General features: G+C 37.9%; 1 protein-coding gene across 7 annotated transcripts in view; it reads right to left on the reverse strand.

The window, feature by feature from the left end:
• The window catches only part of FBXO38 (F-box protein 38), a 52,337-nt gene extending 30,419 nt beyond the window's left edge, over positions 1–21,918 (reverse strand). For 5 of the 7 annotated variants that reach the window (XM_060008586.1, XM_060008585.1, XM_060008583.1 and 2 more), the window contains exons 1-9: positions 21,824–21,918; positions 14,634–14,823; positions 10,577–10,710; positions 7,605–7,768; positions 7,230–7,395; positions 5,807–5,944; positions 4,507–4,644; positions 2,523–2,616; positions 1,378–1,508 (exon numbers count right to left, since the gene is read on the reverse strand). In XM_060008586.1, coding sequence (XP_059864569.1) covers positions 1,378–1,508; positions 2,523–2,616; positions 4,507–4,644; positions 5,807–5,944; positions 7,230–7,395; positions 7,605–7,768; positions 10,577–10,710; positions 14,634–14,761 — 1,093 coding nt within the window. In that variant the 5' untranslated portion in view covers positions 14,762–14,823; positions 21,824–21,918. Of the gene's footprint in view, positions 1–1,377; positions 1,509–2,522; positions 2,617–4,506; positions 4,645–5,806; positions 5,945–7,229; positions 7,396–7,604; positions 7,769–10,576; positions 10,711–14,633; positions 14,824–21,304; positions 21,660–21,823 lie in introns of those variants that run through there. The other 2 variants (XM_060008582.1, XM_060008581.1) reach the window with 2 other exon arrangements.
• Between the last annotated feature and the right edge of the window lie 1,537 nt (positions 21,919–23,455).

A 23,455-nucleotide genomic window follows, 5' to 3' on the forward strand; every position in this document is an offset into this window, starting at 1 on the left:
AAAGCCCGTGTGCAGCAACAAAGACTCAACGCAGCCCCCAAAAAAGGTAAAGTGTTTTTCTATTGAAAATATGTGTTGAGGGGAAAGAAGCACTATAGGGAAATAGCTGGTTCTAAAGATAATTCTCAAAGACATTCTTTCAGTGGACCTAAATGTGGCAACCATGAAAATACAAAATTTGTCAAGTTTTTAGCTTTCGAGAAAAACAAAAAACAAGACAGTAGAAAAAAACACCAATTACCAAGCTAATAATCTTAAGTTACTACATAGATACTATAGAAACAGAATGTTAGCAACTTCACTGAAAACCAGAAAAGCCTGATACCAAATACATTAATTTTATTTGAAATTACTATGCTAGTTTAGCATTTTAAAGCTACGTTGGTAAAAAGCTGATCTTTTCAAAGCTATATAGATTAAAAATGATTCCTGTGTTAAAAAGGCTAGAAAATAATGCTTTGATTTTTTTTAATGCTTCTCCTGTATTGGTGAGAACTGCAACAAAGTAAAAACAAAACAAAAATCCCAACTATTATTGTGACATATATCAGAAATGAAAAGGGACAAACAAGTCATATTGTTTGATCTAGACTAAAAAGAATTAAGCCTTCTTATGTTCTTCTACAATGCAAATTAGATCCAAAGAAAAAATGTCATCTGGTATGACAATGAGAGTTTAAGAAGACTTGTTACAAATTACATGGGTAAGAAACTAATTCTTGCAAAAATAAAAACATGCTGAAGGTGTAAATGTTTTTCCATGTCTGACTAATGTCATGTGGAAAAAAAGTTTGAATAATGAATTGACATGCATTCAAACCCAAAGGAATGAGTTCCCAATTGTAAATACATTCCAGAAAATGCTGTGAACAAGCCTTCCAACAGCAATCATCATTAAACGAATACTGACCATTATGTGCTCACACTATCTGGAAAATTCAGAACCCCCAGTGGGCTTATTACAGAAATGAAGAGCATGGGCAGGGAATGGGACCTCATCAGAGAGGACCATCAAAAGCTTCAAGAAGTGTGGCAGATCAAATTCAACAAATGGAACCAGGGATGACATTCTGTGAAAAAAATGAAGCAGAATGGGAAAGAAACTTGGGGAGCAAAGGGGGGACAATATCAAATGTAAATAAGGATCTTTTTTTGGGTAGACAATCACTACACTTTCTATAATATGCTAAAATCAGAGGCAATATAGAAAGAAAAAAATCACTGACACTTCAAGTTTAAATTTTTTAAGAAGTGAGAGCACCTAAGATTTTAAGCTGTTTTATATTCAAGAAAATAACGGCACATCCCAATTCAGAGTTCACTTTGTCAAGTAAGTTCCTGACAACAATTTTAGGGATTAAATGAGATGATTCTTACTCTGCAGCAAAAACTCATCTACATATCCCAGATGAAGGGTTTCAAACTGGGGGAACTCCAACTCTGCCATCTTCAGGGCAGAAAAGACGCCATCTTTGGTTAGGGAAGGCTGGATCCGAACTTCATGTAACCTATGAACAAAGAGATACATATAAAAGTAAAATGAAAGCCATCAGAATCAAAGGTACTTCCTAATGTAAGGCTCTGAAAGAAGTTTATCTTACTGAAGTGTCAAATGCAAACAACTTTCCCCCCTCCACTAAAAAATATCGGATGTTTCCTTTAAAAGGGTATTTTATAAAGTGCGGACACGCCTTACGTGTACACTGAAGTTACAGTAAATAATAATGAGTTACACTGTTATAATCTTATATCCTTTCTGGTACTTTCTTAAACCTGATTAAGTCAAGGCAAGAATCTGCATTTCTTTAATATCTTTTTTAGGCTAGTATTAAGTCCCATTTAAACAAAGAGTATAGTTCTATAGTAAGTAACAATATTTACTCACTTAAACTTAGATAGAGTTTTGTTGTATTTATATTCTTAATATTCTACTGATGGAAAGTAAGAGTTTTGTTTTTTAATAAATTGAAAAATGGTTAATTCAATTTAAGTATTATAAAAGTAAAAGTAGAGGTAGACTTTTGATATGTAGGAAATAATAAACATGGCATAAAGTGATGTGAAAATAGGTTAAAAATATAAAGATGTTAAAGGTCAGGACTCTGAAAAAGCTGACTTACAACACTGATTTCTGAATAGCAAATATTATCACCAACTAACTAAAACAACTGGGAAAACCATCTGGAGGTTAAAACAATGGCTCCTGAGCCGGCTGCTGACACCAAAGCATCAATGCTGACTTCTGTTGGAGTCTCAGGCACTTCCAGATAATTGACTGCTTTTCTCTGATGAGACCACACCCATTCAAAGCTTGCTAGGTCTGGAGTGCAGCTCAGTTGGTCATCAGTTGTAACAGAAGACTCCCACTAAGTGATAACCTACTGCTATTTAAACAACTCCTTTGTATTTTAAATCTGAAAAAGGCATGCCTCAAACTTCAAACACATATTCCCACTAATTTTTATAAAACAGGAAAAAACATAATTCTAAGACAAAAGAAACAATGGGAAGAGGAAACATACCTACGGGCAGCAGTGATGATGAGGTAACCAAGATCTACTTCAAGTGCATTTTTGCAAGCTCCCAAAACAATAGTGTGCAAATTTCTAAAACCACCTAGTTAAAGGAACAAAAACAATAATTCTTCCATTTGACCACAGCACTGTCAGTAAAGCATTTCTACATACTTTAGATGATAACTGTTTAGGCGTAATCATTTTAGTGCTTGTATATCACATTGTGGTTTTAATTTGCATTTCCCTAATGATTAGTGAAATTTATCCTGTTTTCATGTTTACTGGCCATTTAGATATCCTCTTTTGTGAAATTTTTTCTATTCAAAATGTTTTCCCATTTTTCCTATTGTGTTTTCTGACTTTTTCTTACTAATTTTAGTTCTTTCTGGATACAAGTCCTTTGTCAGCTGTATTGCAAATAGCTTCTCCCACTCTATAGCTTGGCTTTTTACTCTCTTACTCATGCCTTTTGATGAACAAAAAAATCGTTAGCACAGTTTACCAATTTTTTTCTTTATGCTAAGTGTTCTTTGGTATACTATTTAAGAAATCTTTGACTACCAGAGGTCAAGAAGACGTTCTCCTGAGTTTTCTTTTAAAAACTGTATTTTTTACATTTGGATCTATGAATCATCTGGAATTAACTATTGTGTAAGGTATGCTGGCTCCTTAAGTAAAATATAAGGTGGAGTCATTCTTAAACACTTATTAGGGAAGAAAAGTCTCTGCTGCTCTTTTAGGCCCTTTATGCAAACTCTTAGCTTTTGGTACCTCTCTCCAGGTCTTCTAATGAATGACTGCACTGTGGTCTTCTTTTCCTTTCATTTTTTAAGTTTATTTTTTACTTTTTATTTTTACAAGAGGTAAATAAACTGACACCAAGCATTCTTTTCCTTTCTGATTTTACCCTGTTAGCTAGAGCCATGGAATAAAAATTACACTGTTGGGCTTCCCTGGCAGCGCAGTGGTTGAGAGTCCACCTGCCGATGCAGGGGACACGGGTTCGTGACCCAGTCTGGGAGGATCCCACATGCCATGGAGCGGCTGGGCCCGTGGGCCATGGCCACTGAGCCTGTGCCTCCGGAGCCTGTGCTCCGCAACGGGAGAGGCCACAACAGTGAGAGGCCCACGTACCGCAAAAAAAAAAAAAAAAAAAAAAAAAATTATGCTGTTGATCTTGAGGAAGTCTCCATCCCCTTCACACAATCTAATGAAGTGTACTTGTACCAGACTTGATTAACTGACAAAATGCTAAAAATGTACTTACTCATATTTTAACAGTATTAATGAGAATGTCTATTTGTTACCAATGGTACTAGATAATTTTTCATTTATATTTTGGATATTCACAGTTACATTTTCTGATCCCAACTATTAATTATCTATATAGCTAAACTTCTTGGTCTTTTTGTTGCAGTGAGGAGATAATTAACGTGGAGCACGTTATGCTACATATGATCATTTAAAATATAATTATGGGAGCTAGAAAGTAAAATCTTTTTTTCTTTTAAAAGCCAACATCTGATGGATGGACCTAATATCCAACTGTTAAACATGAAAACATTTTATATACTATAAGTATTAAGCAAATGTTAGATTAACATTACTAATGCCTAAGTTCTTTTGTAGAACTAAGTTGTCTAAGTCAAAAAACCTCTCTTCCCAGCAAAAGGCACTAGGATATCTCTGTTAACATCTCTCAGAAAGAGTCCAAATATAACATGAGTTATTAACTAAGCAATAAGTATTAACAAGCCAGAAAACATGCCTTATCACTCTACTATTTTGAGAAGGTTTAACACTGCATAAAAAGGAAATGAATACTGGCCACACTCATGGTTACTTATTCTTCACTAAATACATCAGACAGAAAATACAATTACTAACAAGCATTTTCTTTTATAAAGACTCAGAAGAGAAGCTAAATAAAAGCTTACTAAATTTTAAACTGATTTTTTAAAATATTTAGTAACTAAAGGAAAATGAATACCTGATCTCCAACTGTCTTCAACTACATGTTGGATAAGACCTCCAAGGAAAGGAACTCGAACCATTTCCAAATGTTCCAAGTTGCGGGCAGAGGCTAAGCCTGTTACTAAAGGGACATATTTCAAGGAGTTTGTGGGTCCTGGAGAAAGACAATTTCAATGGAACAATGTAAATTATAAAGATGATTTTTCAAATCAGCAACTGAAATGAATAACTTATAAATTCTATGTCTGAAAATGACAGCCAAGTGGCTGGCTCTCTGCGATTTATACCTCTCATTGGAAAGAGTATTAGTCTGTTAACCACATACTTATTCAGCATAAGGATTTTTCAGTAACGTTGGAGATTTAGTATTTTTTGTAAATTCCCTGAAGTTTCAATAGTTTTGAGCTCAAAATAAATAAGGGGAAAAGGCAAGTTGAAAATTTGATCCTTCACTCTAACAAACAGCTCAATGACTTAAACATCTCTCTATGTGACCAGTGTTATATTAGGTGTTATGGAAGATTACAAAAGATAGGATCCTATCCATCAAAGAGCTTGCAACTGACGCAAACATAAAACTAACATGAATAATTATAAAAGAGATAAAAAGGCAGAACATATCAGGTACAAAAATAAGATCCGATATACTACATAAAAAAGAAAAAAGAAAGTTTGAAGAACAAAACTTAAAAAATGTATACAAGTGAAGAGGAAGAAGGAAGTGTAAATCGCAGGACAAGGAAACAATAATACGGAAAAACACTCAGGCGAAAGCTGGTATGGCTGTTTGGGAACAGTGAGTAGGCAGGCCTGACAATAAAAGGAGTACCTTAGAAAGGAGTCTGAAATAAGGATATCAAGAGGGGCCCTGGGTATTATGAATTCTGAAGCAGAACAGTTCCCACTTGACACACTAGGGCAACAGAAGTACTGAAGGTTTCAGAACAGAAAAGTAGTATCATAAAAGCAGTGTTTTATGCTTTAAGGTAGATTAGGTCAGACAACTATTTACATGCAGAATGATCAGGAGGCCAGAGACAAAGAAAGTAAAAAAAATTTATTAAAACAATCCTATAAAAAGTGCCTATAAGAAATATGTAGAGACATTTTGACACCTTATTTTTTCTGCTAAGGGTCAAAGAAAAATCATATGTCTACTGTCTTTAAAGCAAAAAGTACATTTACCTTCATAAGGTAAGTTACAGACATAAACAGTAATAGCATAATATAATTTCACTTACAAATGTAGCTATGGAGTTTGCTTTAGGACATTTTTAGAATAGTATATGTATAATTCCACAACTATGTACCCTTACCTGCACAGTTCCTCATGACAAAAGTTCGTAAGCTGATGCAAAGAAAATCTTTGAATGGCTGTGGTTTAGTGAGTCTTACCCACTTCATGTAAAGGTGCCTTAGCATTGGGATACAAGGAATTTCAGGAACATTCACCCCTAAAGCATATATACAAAAAAATAAAAAACAAGAAAACCACTAAAAGACTGTATTCTGTGTATAAGTTCAATAGTCTATTTTTCAAGTTAACAATATATCCTTCCTGTATATTTTCATCAGAACAAATTACCTAATTAACACGTAGGAAGATAAGCTTATTTAAAACAGGCTTGTAAAGAACAGTTTAAGAAAACAATAAACAGACTATTATTTCTTTAGAAAAGGCATATGGGAAGATGGGATTTAAAAAGTACTTCTACATTTTATACACACAAGTTTTTCTTGCAACTCTAACTCTTCCAGAGTTACTAGGAATCATACCTGCAGAGGACCATTTCTGGAAGAAAGGGTTTGTAGAGTGGGAGGATAAGTCAGGAGATATGGAAGGAGACAGAGCATGGGTAACTTGAAAATTTTTATGGTACGAAGCAGTTTGAGGAACCTGTCCAAGAGTCTAAACACTGTAGACTAGGGAACAGCCAAGAAGTGACACAATTCTCGGAGAGAAATACAAGGATCCAGGGTGATGGCATTTAAAAAGCAGTAGCTGGCAAAACCAGTTTAATATAACTTTTAACCTTGAGTCAGTAGAAGCCCTGCTAGCAATAGCAACTAGAGAAAGCAAAATTGGGAGTACTTAAATTGTTGGTTCTTTGAAAGCTAAATTCTGCAGAATGCTCCTACTGTAAGGATTACTCCTTAACCTGGTCCACGCAAAAAAACATAGTTGGCTTTAGTACTGAACTATGCATAAACACTGTACTAACTGAGGATTAGTCCAAAGGAAGAAAAGCAGAAGAAGTGACGTACAGATTAGGACTCAAGATGCAAAACTCACAAAGGTACATTTAGCATCTACCATGATGGTGGTCGCTCCGACTAGGGAACCCAAGGGTAGCAAGGGTGAGACAGATCCAGACAAGACAGTTATATTCTATGCCCAATCCACATTTTACCCCAAATCCATTCTATAAACAAAAAAGAAACAAAAAACAAAAACACAAAAACCCCAACAACTTTCAAAACTACCCAAACTGCCTATCAAAACGGGATCAGATTGGTTGTGAAATAGTAGTTCTCTCACCTACCTGTCTGCCGCCAACCCCCCACTCCCTGGGGCCCTTTAATGGGAAATCTAAAATTGTATACAAGTCTCACAAGCATTTCTTTTACCATCATCAATCAGCAAAGCCGTTTCTAAAATCCTCATTGTTTCCTTTCAGTGAATATTCAGTTGTATGGCATTTCAAGGAGTCACAAGCAACCCAAGAAACATGTACTTACCAACTAAATGTAAAGTTTGGATTTTGGCTCCTACAGGAATTTTCAGTTTATTTTCAGGAGGAATTGGAAATGCTCCATTACGATTACGAAACTTCCCCAAAATATGAACATGTGGCATGTATGTCCAAATAGATTCTACCAATTCCAAATGAGAAGTTTCCACACCCTACAGAATAATGCCAAAGCAAACACAAGAAAGGCTTTTAATTTAGCATCTAAAGCTTCTATTTCTGTATCATAAGATGCTAAGCATGCAGTGGAACTTAAAAGTTCGTTGTGGATGAAATTTTCATGTGACTGAACATGTTCTATCATTCTTTTAATTTAATATTTCATCAATTAGTTGATGTCAAATGTTCAACCAGGTGCACTCACCACTAAGTTCGGGCATGCCTGCAAAGCTTCCAGAACTCCTGGAATGCTAAAAGCCTCATGGCCCCGTACCCTTCGCCTCTCAAGGTATCTAGGGTGAAGGCCATATAGCTGTTCAACATCTGGCATCTTCTTCAATAGTGTCAGAAAACTGGAATCTGTGAAGCCTAAGAAGTTCACAAGTATTTAGAGCCAAGTTCATCTTTCTGTTGGTCAAAATTTATAGGCACTTGTAATTTTTATCAAAAGTTAAAACAACAACAAAAAAGATTTCCTTTTTAAATTTTCATAAGGCTAACACTACAGCTGAACAAATGGTTAAACAGAAAATATTTCCCTTAGTAACAGAGGAAATGTGTCAGGAACACCACTTATTCTGAGTTGATACTTTACAGCTGAAACTTTTAATTTACTATTTTCTTTTTTGTTGTTGCTCCTGCTTTTAAGGCACATAAATCTTCAACTAAGAACAACACACTTTTAAACCAGATGACTTGGACCTACTTGACTGATGTGAGAGGACGGACAACCTTTCTGGCCACCACCTTCCTCCCCCAAAGGTACTCTCTGGTCCATAAAACCTCTAGGCTCTATAGAGGTCACAACTAAAAAAATAAGTAAGATAGGATCCCCATCTTCAGGAAGCTCACAGTTCTAACCCAAATCCCATCTCAAACTGCGTTCTCTTAGTTACCCATTTCCCAATAATTACTTTATCCTGTGTTTAACTATCATTCCCAGGACATTTTAGACAACTCATTCTTTTGAAAAAGACGGATGCAAGTTAGCTAAGAGAGCATAAGCAATCCAAACTACGAGGATGCTGAACTGACAGAAAACTATTTATCTGAGAGGCCAGCTGTGCTCCACAGTGGGAAACAACCAGATGGGAGGAGAAAGATACAGGTTACTTCCACAGTACAAGTTGCTGGTGCGGTAAGTAAGGAGATAAGTCTCATACTGATGATACTTCATTATCTTACTTTTTGTTTTTAATAGAGGCCACCAGAAAGCTAACTGTCTACTCACTAATGATAAATAAAAATATTAATTTTCAAGCATAAAAATGAAGTCCCAAACCATTAAGTGTTACTACAGTTTTCAAAAGTTGTTCTGCTTGTACAGGGCTAGTCTAGATGCTATGTTAGCTTCAGATTCACAAAAAAATGAAGAGTAAGAAGGGACCTCAAGAGATTACCTGGTCTCTCTAATTATAATAACAGTTCTTATTATTGTCTTATACAGTAACTCTACTAAACGATTCAATGTGTTAATCATTTTACATATCTACTCTCACAACCCAATGAAAAGGTTTATCACCCTATTTAAAAATGTAAAAAATGAATGTGACCTTTGCCAATGTCCATCCTCTCTTGTTGTACATTACACGTTGCCTCTCTCCACCTTCTTTACAGAGATGGTGTGAGAGTCCAAGGAGATCATATATGTAAACCGAAAAGTGCTATATAAAAACCTTATTTAGCATTATTATATAGAGAATCAGGGTATAAACTCCAGAGACGAGACCAAGGTGGCATTAGCAAAGCAGGGTTAGTAAGACCTTATTCTAGGCCATAGAGACTTTGCTTTGACTCTCTTTTATATTTGTTGCAGTGATGGGAAGTCTTGGGCTCACAGGTATTTATCACAGTCTAAAAGAAGCCAGCAATGTGCAGACAAATTCTTCTCTAATTTGATACGGGGCAGAGATTTTAATTGTAAGATTGCACCACATGGGAGCTCTGCTATCCTATCTCTTTATGTAGTGCATTAACCCCATGTCCATATTTCCTACTGGCCTAACCTCCGTTAAAGAAAATCTAATAAAAGAAATGACAGTCCTTTCCACATTGCCCTGATTTTTTCTTTCCTGCTGTCTCTGCAATATGATGGATGCTTTTCCCTTACGATAGTTTCTTTAAAGTATTTGAAGACAAATGTGCTTTGCTTCCCATCAAGCTGTGTTCTAGCCTCAAGTCTCTGCAATGTTCTGCACAAAAAGATATAGTGATAACTCCGGCCAACTGATAAGAGTTATCAGTTGACTGATGACCCTCTTGAAAGCTTATGCAGCACCCCAAACTGTACAATATCTCAGTATTTCAGAGGCAGTCTGTTCTGTTCCACACAATAGAACAGAAGAAGACAATTATCTCCTCAGCCCTTCACTTCTATTAAGGACCCCTCCCCTTTGCCCAGCACCACAGCTTAATCACATTTTCAAAATATCAGGATCTGAATATTGTTGATGAAAGGTAGTTTAAAAAGATATTCAAAATTGCTAAACAACATTAACTAAAGCAGAATAATTAACAGATTGGTGTTAACTGAAAAGAAGCCTGATTAGCCCTTAATATTATTTCTCCCCTTTGAGGTGTGCTCTGCTTAACTAAAGTTATGAACTTTCTTTTCTGGTGGTCTCCTTACCTGAGGTCCATTTGTTGTGGTTAGGGTACTAAGTTTGAGTTCTTCACACGCAAGGCCAATGCATTATTTGAGAAATCTCCAAGACCTAGCACAGGCCTTTTAAAAGTGCTAAAGAAATGAAAGTTCCAGAAGTGCAATTTCTGTGACCTACAACTAGAGCAGCTTTACAAAAATTGATAAATATCTGTTTAACCAGAGGGTGCATGAAAATCTGCATCATGGAAGAAAGGACACTTTGTCAAATGTGATAGACATATACTTAGCTAATCAAAGTCTCAATATGTATTTTCCAATCATATATTTGTGGAATAGACTGATGTAGTTTCTTAAGGAGTAGGAAATGAAAACAGACCACTAAAACAGTAAAGCCTCAGGCAAAACTCATTTCATCAACCTAAACTAACCTAAAAAATTTAGATAAAATCCTGCCTCCCTACCTACAAGGTGCCTAGATTGCCTATCCCAAAGTAACAAGTAGCTTTTCATGGGAACGTTATTAGTAGTTTCCAGTGGGGCTCCACTGTACATTACAGGCTAATTTTACTTACCACTCGGCATGTATTCCCACCATCGCCCTGCACAAAGATCCACTACCCTCACAACTCTCAGATATAGGGTGACTGCTTCCTTTAGCTTCCGGGAAAGACATTCCATACACATGATATCCTGCAGAGGGAGGTACCTTTGTAAGAGAAAGAAACTCATATTTATCAAGTGGGTAAGTACTTCATCTCACTGACAGGTTACTTTTTCCTTCCTCCATTCTCCTGCCCCTCAAATAAAATAAGACTGTAGTAATATTCACCGAGTTTTAAGATTAACATGCATACATACCTTTTTACTAAAAAAAAAAAAAAAAAATCAGCAAATACTCAAGCATCCAAATAAAGTGTGGAGCTCCCTCCACAGAGCATGTGATAAATCCTGCCTTTTTCCTTTTGATTTTAAGGACAAAGAAAATCTCAAAAAAAAAAAAAAAAAAGGAAGGATAAAAAAATCTCAGTACATTTCAAGGTATAGTGATAAGGGAATGTACAAAAGATCAGAGAACTGATCAATTTGAACAAATATGTATACTAAGTTTATAGTGTACATTTTCCCCTAGATCTTTTACCTTTTAATCACATACTCTAATAAAAGTATTGCATAAGCATTAAGTGAAAAACACTTATCTGAATTACAATTTCCTTTTTTCCGACCTCCCCTGTTATCTCTTCCTTCATGAAGCTTTTCAACTAACCTCTACTTTTGTTGTTTCCAGTAATACCAATATATATATCTCTCTCTCAACAGACCTAGGTTAATTAAAAAAAAAAAAAGGCAAAAGCTACCCTTTATTGAGCTGGTATTGTGTCACAGACACTGTACTACAGTCACTGTTTCACAACTTTTACAAGCTAGGTTCTTTTCCTGTTTGCAACACAGCCCTCCCCCAATCCTTTTTCTTCCCTTCTCTGTTCTGCTGTGTTCCCCACCCCTCTGACTATGAGGTGACTTTGGCCAACGGAAGGCAGGGCAAAGGCTTTCTGCTATTGCTAGTCCCCTAGCTGAATGAATCTTCAGCATCTCTTCCTGTTCCCTTAACCCTACCTACACCTCTCTGAATGATCCCTTCATTAAGTTATCTTCAAATTCCAGCCGAGGGTATCTTGTTTCCTGATACAACTCTCATTGATATAGTAGGTGCTATTGTTACTCCACTTTACAAGTGGTGAAATTGGCTCAGAAAAGTTAACCAGAAAAAAGTCAACAGCTAAATAATTTGAGAGAGGAAGAGCAAGGATGTCAACAGTTGGGTCTATTTCCTAAAAATTAAGCTAATTCTAAAGGAAAGTCCAGGTATACCTGCTGAATATTTCTCTGCTCTATTTTTTTTCTACCTCTGGCCCCTCTGCATTCTCTTTTATAACTATTTAAATAAAGAGAATAAAATAAAGTCAAATTCTCTACCAAAAAAGCATTATTGCCAACTTAATTTACAGTTTCCATAACTTAGATATGAGGATACTTTTCAGAAACTATATAACTATACACTTTATAAACAATGAAAAACTGAATTTGTTTTCTAAATCAAGTTTTGCCACTAAAACTTTTTTCCACAAATCACTGATTTTTATCCAAAGTATTTGCCTGAGTTAATATTACACTCCCTTGAAATACAAACATCAGTAATCTTATGGAGATTATCTTATATTTGCCCTCAGAAAAAGAATGTATTTTTACTCCACAGATACATAGTCAAAAAGCTGGAGTTCAAAAGGCAGATCAAACATATTTTCGAAAAGATGTGTTTAACATGGCAGGTACAGCAAAGATTAAGTTTCTTTTAAGGAAGCCATGGTTTTTCTTGTTTCATGAAAACATGCTAAATGGTTATTACAGGACTACAAAATGAGTCCTCAGATAAAAACTTTAGAAGCCTAAAAATAAATGTTTATTTTTAGAATACCATATTCAAGTACTCAGCTTAGTTCACAGTTCTCCTTACATTCTGCCAATTTGCTGCATGTTTTTTTCATTATAACCAGGGTAACGTCCTTCTATTTGATTCCACTCCTTCTACTGTTATATTCTGTTTGAACCGCAAAATCAAATCCACTCTCAATTTAAAATATGATCAAATTTGTTCCTAATATGCCCTACCATTAGTCAACAAACATCTAACACACATCCCTAGAAACAATTTTACCTATGCTTTCCTCTAGTATTTTAATAGCTTCATTGTTTAATTCACTGATACATTTAGAATATAGTTGTCAGATATGAGAGAGAGAACATGCTTTTATTATTTTCTTCAAATGTTTTTCGGTTGTGACATCATCACTGAGTAATCCACTCAGCTTTTCCTCACTGATGTGAATACCAAGTTTATCATAAACTAGATCCCCACGTATATTTGAATCTACATATGGAGCCTATATATGGAGTTTGTTTTACCCAACTGTCTGGCTATCTTCTCCCGTACCAAATCTTTAATAATTGTGTATTTTAGAATACATTTGAACATCTAGTAGGGTTAGACTCTTTTTCTGAAAAATTTTGGCTACAGAATTTTTCCTGCCAGATGAACTTTAGTATTATCCTGTTATGTTAAAAAAAGAAGTCTATTAGTTTAATTGGGCCTTCTATTCCCAGATAGAACTGAACAAAAACTATACTGTGTCACATAATAACAAACTGCAGAAGATAAAGACTAATACAAATTTATACTGGAAAAGAAAAATAAAGTGCCCATAGTTCCCTAAAATAACTCTGCTATCACGATTTTAAAACTTCTTAATCTGCAAATATTCAATAATTTTTTAAAAATTCAAAACTTTTCTAGGAACTTCAAATATGGAAATCTCCCCTAGGTAAATAATCTAAAATAATGGAAAATTCAGATGCTTAGATAAATTAGTTGCATTATATAAGAGAAAAATTAGAAACAACAGAGACAAAAGAATACAAGAAAAGGTAATTATCATTCATAGTCAGTGGAATAGAAAGCAGTGACTAAAATGATAATTATGAAGACCATGCAGCAATATGAAAAAAGGCAAACACAATATAACCATTAACACTTACCAAGTGTTTATGCCATGCAGTGTATTGAGTGCTTTAAAAGCATTATCTCATTGAATCCTTATAATAACATCTTTATATCTATCACTGGTCCAGAGATAGTAAATGAGAGACTCAGGATCAAACTCTGGTCTCTCATTCCAGAGACAAAGTATATTAGGATGCATTTATTTGAGTGGATAATGAAAGAAGAGAGCAGGAGAAACTATAATGAAAGGGTTTCATTGGTTGTTTTTTTGGTTTTGTCTCTGGTTTCTTTAACAATTGTTATAATACAGTTTAGATAAAAATATAATTTTAGGGCTTCCCTGGTGGCGCAGTGGTTGAGAGTCCGCCTGCCGATGCAGGGGACATGGGTTCGTGCCCCGGTCCGGGAAGATCCCACATGCCGCAGAGCGGCTGGGCCCGTGAGCCATGGCCGCTGAGCCTGCGCGTCCGGAACCTGTGCTCCGCAGCGGGAGAGGCCACAACAGTGAGAGACCCGCATATGGCAAAAAAAAAAAAAAAAAAAAAAAAAAATATATATATATATATATATATATATAGTTTTAAAAAAGGATTTTGAAAAAAATTTACCTCAAAACAACTTTAATGTGTGCACTGCATATACCAATGATGGGTATTATTTCACAAAACTTTTTTCATTTCCTTTCGTTTATGTGCACACAGAGCAAAAGTGTTTCTCACTGTGGACTGTAATCCAAAAGTCAGAAACACTGCCTTATATCATACACACAAGGTACTGTAATAATAAAAGTCAACAAATCTATCAGTCAGTAAGAATTCCAAGAAGCCTGGAATGTTAACACAGTCTAGATAATGGCTGCCCAATAAAACTTTCTCCAATAAAGGAAATATTCTCTATCTTCACTGTCTGTACTGTCCTATACTGTAGCCACTAGCCATACTGGATCTTTAATTTAATTTAATTTAAATGCCACATGTGGCTAGTGACTACCACATTGGACAGCATAGCTCTAGCATTTGCTCCTACATACTATACATTCCATGTAGGTTAAAATCAACCAAACAAAATCTTACCTAAAAATATGGCAAAGCACTTCATGTGAAAGTTGATTCATATAGTCCTTTGTTTCATCTGATATTGTCTCTTCAGGAATATCATTGTTCATGAGACACGTTTTAACACTTTTCTTTCGTGGACCCATTGCTGCGTTATCTCCAGTATCAAAGAGCAAATCTCTCCTTTTGGTTACTTGAGTTCAAAGACCTGAAAGCAAGCAGTGATTAGAATAGACTAAAACACACGAAACCCAGATGCAGAAATTATCTTGGTAAAACAATGTTTATTTTAGAATACAGACACACAAAGGTAGTGCTATTACAATGGTACAGACTACATTCAAATTAATAAAAATACTACACGAAAAGGCACAGAACATCTTTTTTCTGAACAGCAGTAGAGATAAAAATGCATTACTTAGAATGAGCAAAAATCCAAGGAATCAGGAGTCCTGGATTCTATTCGTACTCTGTTGCTTCCTAGCTAATTCACTCAATTTCTCCAAGCATCAAATTCCTCATATGTAAGATAAGATTAAACTAGACAAACAAAACCCTTTCCAACTCCAGGCGCTTGTGATTCTAGGACTGCCCCAACACAGCAGAAAGGAGAAGACTCTTGGATTCTAGTCCTGGATCTGCCACAAACTACTTCTATGAACTTGAATCACCTTTTAAATTCTTCCTTCTCCCACCTATAAAGTGAGGGGATCAGATTTCACTGGTGGGTCACATATCCCTTTACGAATTTGATAAAAAAAAAAAAAACTATTAACCTTCTCCACAAAAAGCAATAACCAAAAAAACTACTTAATTTTACATGCAATTTCAGAGGAAGAATAAAACAACCCTTCTCCCTCACCCTCTCCCATAAGTATTAAGGAGCAGAGGTTAATTCACTTATGTATCAGATGTATGTTTTGTTTGTTTTTAAAATAAGCTTTAGTGAGGAAGGAAGAAGAGAAAGGAAGAGGAACGGAGTGGGGGAAATAACATAGAAGTCAGATGAGCGAACTTCTGCCCAGAGGTTTGTTTTATTTTGCAGATCAGGTTAAGAGGGAACTATGTGAAAACAGTGTCCTTTAAACAGCATTATCAATTATCTCTGGTAAAATTCGGAAAACTTATCTGGATTCAAAGTGAGAGAACTGTAGAGTTCAGAGCTTAATCATGCTACAGTGATGCAAATAACTGCTGTCGCAAATCTGTCAATCTCTGGATTAAAGTGTTTGCTCCCTTTTATGCACCAATGCTTTTTCTTTATTATAATCTGTTACTATCAAAAGTTTCTAAAGTGGACCCCATGCTTCCATTTTCTTACAGAGTTGCAATAAAAGTGTAATCTTTTCTTGATGACCTGAGGTTATCATTTGAATACACATTATATTCTGCAATATAGTCTCAAGGACTCCTGAACTATATGGAGTTTCTGAGGTTCCTTTGCTTCAGCAGCATATGGGAGCAAACTACAAGGCTAAGTGAATTCTTTTATTTCGTGTGTGTGTGTGTGTGTGTGTGTGTGTGTGTGTGTGTGTGTGTGTGTGTGTGTGTGTGTGTGTGTGTTTCTGGTCTCTTCTCCCCTCACTGAAAGGTTATGCACTGTGACTTCTGACAGGTGTCAGCATGCTTGCTTCTCCCTGCACTCCACCCAAACACACACACACACCTCTAATTTGCTGCTTCTAATCAGCTATGGCCTGGGAAACCAAAGAAATAAGTTTTTAGAATTGTGTATGGATTAATATCAACAGGCAGTTAGTAGTATGGACTTAAGGAATTCTGCAAAGAGTAGGTACATGAGCTACATGTACATGAGTTCACTGAATTTGTTTTTAAAGAAATTTAATACACATGATCAAACAGAAACCAAATCAGCCTACAAGAAATCCTAGTTTGCAGAGGATAAAATCTTTCCAACCTGACCAAGCCACCTTTCCAATCTCATCTTTCACTTCTTATCACTTGCTCACTCCAGCCACACCAGTATCCCAGTTCATCCATTTGTTTAACATTCATCTTTTATTCCTAGTAAGCTATTAAATCTAATGTCCTTCCCTTCCTTCTTTTTTTTGGCCTGGAAAACCACTATTCTGCCTTCAAAATCTAGTTAAACGTTAAGTCCTCTGAAAAAACGTCTCCTACTAAACTCCTCTTCTGAGCTCCCTGTGAGACTTAACTAACATTAGCTTCTCCCATAGCAACTTGGATAGTATTATATTGATCATGTCTCTGCCAGGAAAAGGAAGAGAATCTCAATCTCCTGCCACTGGGTAATAACAAATCACACGTCTGATGTGTGAATATCCATCAGTCTTTCCATTATTCCATATGTGCCCAGTAGCTGCAAGGCTGCTAAGAACCATTTCACGCTCCTATTTTTGCCACCACAGCACTCAGTGATCTCAGAAACAAGCCTGTAACCCTGGCAAAAATGCAATCATACTTTACTCCAATAGGAACACATAACAATTAGCTACACTGAGGCATTCAAATACGCTGACAAGGCTATAAACCAGTACAGACCAATCCAACCATGGATTAATTCTCCAGCTATGTTATTTAGCACATGCTTCACCTTTTACACGCTCACCTTTGACAACTCTAACCGTTCATGGATACCACGTTCTTGATTTCATCCTCTAAGTGAAAATCCTTCTTGGCCCTTCCCCCTTCTTTTCCTTCAGCAAATCCACACCACTTAATAATTTCCACCCTCATCTTATGACTCCACCTTTTATTGCTCCTTATTTTGCAATACTGTGGTTTTGTGTGAATCAGATTTAGTAGCTCCAGTGCACAACATACACTTGAAATTTTAAACCAATAGATTGCACCTTAAATATCACTGAGTTTATATAAAGTTCCCTTGTTTAGAACTTACAAAAATATTTACTCACAGATATGACATTATACAACATTATAGAGAGGTTAGGTTAAGTCTCCAGCAAGCCCACAAAGATCCATTTAACCTACTATGCATTAACACTACTACCAAAGGGCCTAAATTAAGAGGACTACAACAAAAATTTAGGTGAAATTGTAACATAGTTCCCATATCACATCTAGAACTGAAAACTTGATCACAGAGCTATTTATTTGGCAGCAGGTGGAGTAGTGACTCCCCTGCTACAAGGCTTCGGTGGGAAAGGGACTTGTGGAGATGAACGTTGGGGTAAAGGATAAGACCGCCATCTTCCATCTAGGGGCTTTAACAGTTCAGGACCCATAGCTGGAGGAAATTCCTCAGTCCTCTCCAGTCCAAGTAGGTGCCCCTGGCAATATTAAGGAGATAAAAGGCTCATTCAAGGACTCAATTATTTGCCCTCACCACCATTCAAACTCTACTTAAAAAAACAAACAACAACAAAAAAACCCCACACAACTGTTTCAACTAAAGCTGGCTTCATCATCACTTAAGTGAAATACATGACTGGACTAGGCTGAGAGCATTTCATCCCAGGCACTGAGTACAGAGGCCTGGTATCCCTGTTTGAAAAGAAAACACCATGAAAGACGGAGACCTAGTGATGACAGAGTCTCTCTTATACGTGCATGTTCTCTCTCAATTGCTTGTCTTTTAGTGGGATGAGGGATAAAAGCAGGTGAGAATAGAAAACTGCCATGACTGGTCTTCTGTGTCTTGGTTTCTTCCTACCCCTATCTCCAAAATATCACCACTCACCACTTGAGAAACTCAATAAGGTAGAGAAGGTCCAAAGCAGCAGCAAGTAGAGGAAAAGAGGGAATTCCAGTTATCAACAGTAGATAAAGATGACACATAGGAACGGGCCTAGCAGAGGAGTTATGGAGGGTAAGGGAGAGGTGAGTATAAATAACAAGTGGGTATAAATATGCAGAGACTACATTTTGCAGCACTAGGTGTCATTTTTTAGGGTCAGCAAGTTCTGGAGGCTGAGATTCTAAACCTCAAAGAAATATCATTTTGAATCCCAGAAAGTTAAAAGGTGAAGAGTCCTTCACAGACTTAAAGGGTCACACAGTTCTTAATTTTTTGTGGGTCACAAACCCATCTGAGACTATATGAAAGCTGTACATCCCCCCAAGACAAAAACAAAACACACCCAGACTCATATATAATTTCAGGGGCTTCACAGAGACATGGAAGCTCATCCAGAGGACCCTATCCAAGGCTGGTCCCTCAATTTTTAGATGGACAAACAGAACCACAGGGTATAAGTCACTTGCCAAGGGCTTATATTAAGTGTCAGAGTTCAGGCTGGGATTCAGATTTCTCAGCCTACACTATACAACCTGTCATCAAGTCAATCCTTTGCACCTCGGCTGGCTGCCTACATTCCAGAGCTATGCCCCAGTGCTTGGAGATGCACTTCTCGATGCTCTGATAGAACTGCTGCTGACCACACCCTCCATCACAAATTAGAGCTTGTGGTCCATCTAATTTGGCTCACACACAGTAGCCTACAGCAGCCCTGGGTCTCCTACAGTCATCCTGTGGCTGGCTGTTTAGCAGACCTTAGCCACAGGAAGCATCACTTTTGTCCTAGTGGCCCAAGTATGTTCTAAGTAGTAAGCCTGAATTGTTTCTGAGCATTCTTTAAACTTGAGAAACCCAACAAGGTAAGGAAGGTCCTTCTCATTAACACATAGGTGTGCTCCTCTCCTTGCAACCTGCCGGTTCAAATCTCCTCCTATCCCAAACTAGACTACACTATCCTCTACTAAGTTAATTCATTCTGGTTGCTCCCAGATTTATCCCTATCTTTTAAACCTTAACCCTCCAGGCTACTTCAACCTCTTGTTGAGGAGCACCAACATTTCCTTGCTTGCAAAAATCATTTTCCTTTTTATTCTCTACTTTCATTATAGAGGTTTTAACATGTATTGTACACAATTCTGACAATCGTTGATACCTATAAAAGTCCTATATAAACCTACTCTTTTAGTCCCTACGCACAACTTAGAAATCTTCTTACACCTGTTCCATCTTGTCAACATCCTCTTTCATCCCTGTCTTATTCTTCTAATTACTCTCTTACTCAGATCACACTGGACCCTCCAAGGTACGTGTTTGTCTCTTACTAACATACTTTATAGGGCAGCGATAAACCGACTTACCTTACAACTAATGAGAAAACTTAGGGACCTCTTCTTTTATGAAACTTTCACAATGCTGAATCAATTTCCCCATTCTGTATCTCATTAATAGCAATTTTTTAAAAAGGAGTTTCTCCAGAGAATTGTTATTTTCTATCTATTCATCAGTCCATCCAACCAACCACTCACTCGACTACTTTTTTATTGCCTATTAGGTGCTAGGTGGTGACAAAGTCTTTCCTCCCATGAAGCTTACAGTCTCACAGTAGAGACAGATTCTACCAACAGTTTCTGACAACTCAGCCACTTCAATTACTATAACTTAAATTCCCCTTCATTAACCTCACCAAAAATATCTCTCTCCCATTTAAAACTTCCCAATGTCTTCAATCATCCTATCTGGTCAAGGGCTCCCCTGCCCTTCAGGTTTCTAACACCCTTCTTCAGTTTCTATTGGCTTCAGCTTGCTCATATCAATGTAATATTGCATGTCAATTTGACACCATTCCTCATCATAGATCTTCTATGTCTACTTCCTAGAACAGTCTCTCTTGCCTAAAGAAATGCCGCACCACATCCACCAAGCTGGTCAGATAAAAAACAAATAAGAAAACAGAATTATAGTACTGAAAATGTCCAGGAGTCATCCAGTCCAATCTTTCATTTTCCAAGATAAGGAAAGTAAGAACCAGAGAGGTAAGCTGCCTTGCCCAAAGTCACAAACCCAGAAAGTATCAATACCAGTGCTGAAACAAGGATCCATGTCTTTAACTCTAGTTCAAGTTCAATTTTATTTCACTATGTCACTTTTCCTTACTGTAATCTAGCTTTTCCTTCTTCTCCCATTGTGTATCTTTTTTTAACTAAAGTGTGTACTTCCAGGCACACAGTCATTTAAACAAACACACAAGTCTATATTCTTTACCCAAAGAGGACATAAGAATCACAGCATCACAAATTTTAAAGAGAAAGAACCTTAGTGATAACCTAGACCAGTAATTGTCAAAAAAAGTTAAAAATTACAAGCACAGATTTTTCAATCTATATGGCTACATAATATGTACTCTCCACACCTCACCTCTTCCCTCCCCCAGAAAATCATGGCTTTATGGAGCCATTATTTTATTCTTCATTCGTGCAGACTATGGGAAAGGGGATTAAGAACCTGTGACCTAATCTAACTTATTCGTTTGTCAGATGAGAAATCTCCAGTCCAGAAATAGGAAGGTAATCCAGCAATTTAATAGCAGTTTTAAGATAAAAAACAAAGGTTTCCTATGTTTCACATTTGCGTGTTTTACACTGCTGGTATAGGTTTCTAAAACAAAGTCTTCAGGACAGAGCTTTCCACTACACAGGAAACATAGGAACCTTACGAAGTGCCAGTTGCCCTTGGCCGATTTGGCGTCTGGAAAGAAACATGGTAGACACCTCTGATAAGTCATCCTGGCTACACAAAATGCAGGGAAGAGATGCTTTTCTGGCCTGTCTCTAAGGTAAGATTCCTTGAAAGGGAGTTGAGAACCTGATTTTAGAGCTAGGAGGGGGATCAGAAGCATCCAACACCTTCGTTTTACAGATACGTAAACCGTGGCACAGAGAGGGTAACGGACCTGGGCAAGGTCAGAGAGTGAGTCGGTGGACGAGGTAAGTCTAGAACTCCGGGCTCCCGATCCCTTAGCTGGCCGCCTCTCAAAGATGTATTCACTGCGTCCTGCTCAGAACATCTCCTCAGTAAGCTGACTACAGTCCTTAACACACGGGCTTAAACACTGACTTAACGTTAAAATCGTGGAACTTCTGACGCCCAGAGTGGGATGGGGTCCCAGAAGTTGGCCAGGCCAAAAGTCCCCATTTTGTTGAGAAAATCAAGACTCAGGGAGGGTTCTGTATCCTGGGATCTTGGACCAGATTCAGGCAAGGTGGCAAACCCTGTCACCAGGGCCTAGAAGGCCAAGAACCACAAACCCAATCCCGGCTCTTCGGGGAGCTCTAGGCCCGAAAGGGGCCGAAGACATAGAGCCCGAGCGGTCGGGGGCCGCAGAGCCCCATCCAGCCGCCTCCACCCGCCGCACGCACCCCGGGCTCTGCAGTCCGCCGCCCGCCCCCGGCCCACCCGGCCGCCGCCTCACCTACGCCAGCCCTCCGTTTGTTGTAGTGGTGGAGGGAGGGAGAAACGCAACATACACTTCCCGCGGCCCCCACCGCCGGGGCGCTTCCGCTTCCGCCGCCCCTCGGGCACTTCCGGAGTGTTGGTATCCCGGGCTGGGCCCGCTCCCCATGCTCATGCTGGGTGTGGGGCGCGGGTGTCCAGGCCCGGCAGCCATGTTAAGCGTGGCGTTTCGGAGCGCGCTGGGGGCGCGTCCTTCATTCACGTGACAGCGGCGCCACGCCCAAAGCGTCTAGCGTCGGACGCCGGATAAATGCTCGTGATTCTGCGGTTTGTTTTTTGTTGGGTTTGGGTGAGCTTTCGGTTTTCGCGTTTCTCTTTTGTAAAGTAGCGAGCTAGGTTCCAGTAGCGATATTTCCAGAATTCGTTCACCTGAAAACAGAAAATCTTTTTTTTTTGGGGGGGGGGGCAGTTAAAGATGTCAATGTTAAATAAGCCCTTCCCTACTTTTGTGGCATTGTCTCTACACGTAATTTACAATATTTTATAGTTTCCAAAGGGTTTTCACGTCATTGTCTCATTGAAAACTCCCTGACACCGTGACGTATGGGCAGGAGTCAGTTTAACCCGTTTTTTGTTTTTTCCTTATAAAACTTATCTTCAGAGAGGATATGGACTGAAAAAAAATGCACAACCTGGAAGTTGAGAATTATGTTTTATTCAGCGCACTTGCTGAGGACTTGAGCCCGGGAGACAGCCTCTCAGATATCTCCGACGGACTGTTCTGAAGAGGTAAGGGAGGAACCAAGATATGTAGGAGATTTTGCAAAAGAAAACAAAACGCAAAACAAAAACAGGTAGTTGAACATGAAAATATTACTGCTGATTAAAGAAAAAACAGACATGTCAAATTAGTGACTTTAGCTCTTTTTTATGTATGAGAAGATGTGAGAATCTGGGCTTATTGAAATCATTCCTTTGATATGTACCGTAAGCGTCTAGGGTCTGTAATCCTGTTTTTCTCCATCCTGACTCCCCGTAGGGTGCACCTTCAGGGACAGCTGCAGTGATTGATGGCTTGACGGCCACACCATTCTTTGCTAACTGAAATGGCAGGCAGCATTCGATGTCTACATAGGTAATTTCTCAGTGTCACACAGCTAGACAGAAACCCAGATTTTTACCCTCCAAATCCCGAGTTCTTGCCCCTAAGTGCAGGTAACCCTTGAATACCTCTGGGATTAGGGGCCAAAAATTCATTTATAACTTTACAGTAGGTCCCTCCGTATTGCAGTCCACATCTGCAGGTTCAAGCAACTATAGAGTACTCGCTCTGTGACCTTGAGATGTCAGCTCTAAGCCTTGGGTTTGTTAGGTAAAAATGGACATCATTGTGGTACCTGCATAGCAAACCACTGCAGAATTTAGTGGCTAACGCATAATTTGTTAGGATTCTGTGAGTTGACTGGGCTCAGCTGGGCAGTTCTAGATTGGGGTTTCATGCATTTGAAGTTCGATGTCAGCTGAGACTTTAGTTAACTTTGGGCTCCAATGGAGATTATATTGTAGGCACTTTAAGGTGTAAACCCTCTAGGGGCTCATCTAGAGCTATCCACCAGAGTGCCTACACATGGTCTTCTCCCTCTGGTTTGGA

This window comes from Delphinus delphis, chromosome 3 (genome assembly GCF_949987515.2).
Source record: "Delphinus delphis chromosome 3, mDelDel1.2, whole genome shotgun sequence".
NCBI lineage: Eukaryota > Metazoa > Chordata > Mammalia > Artiodactyla > Delphinidae > Delphinus > Delphinus delphis.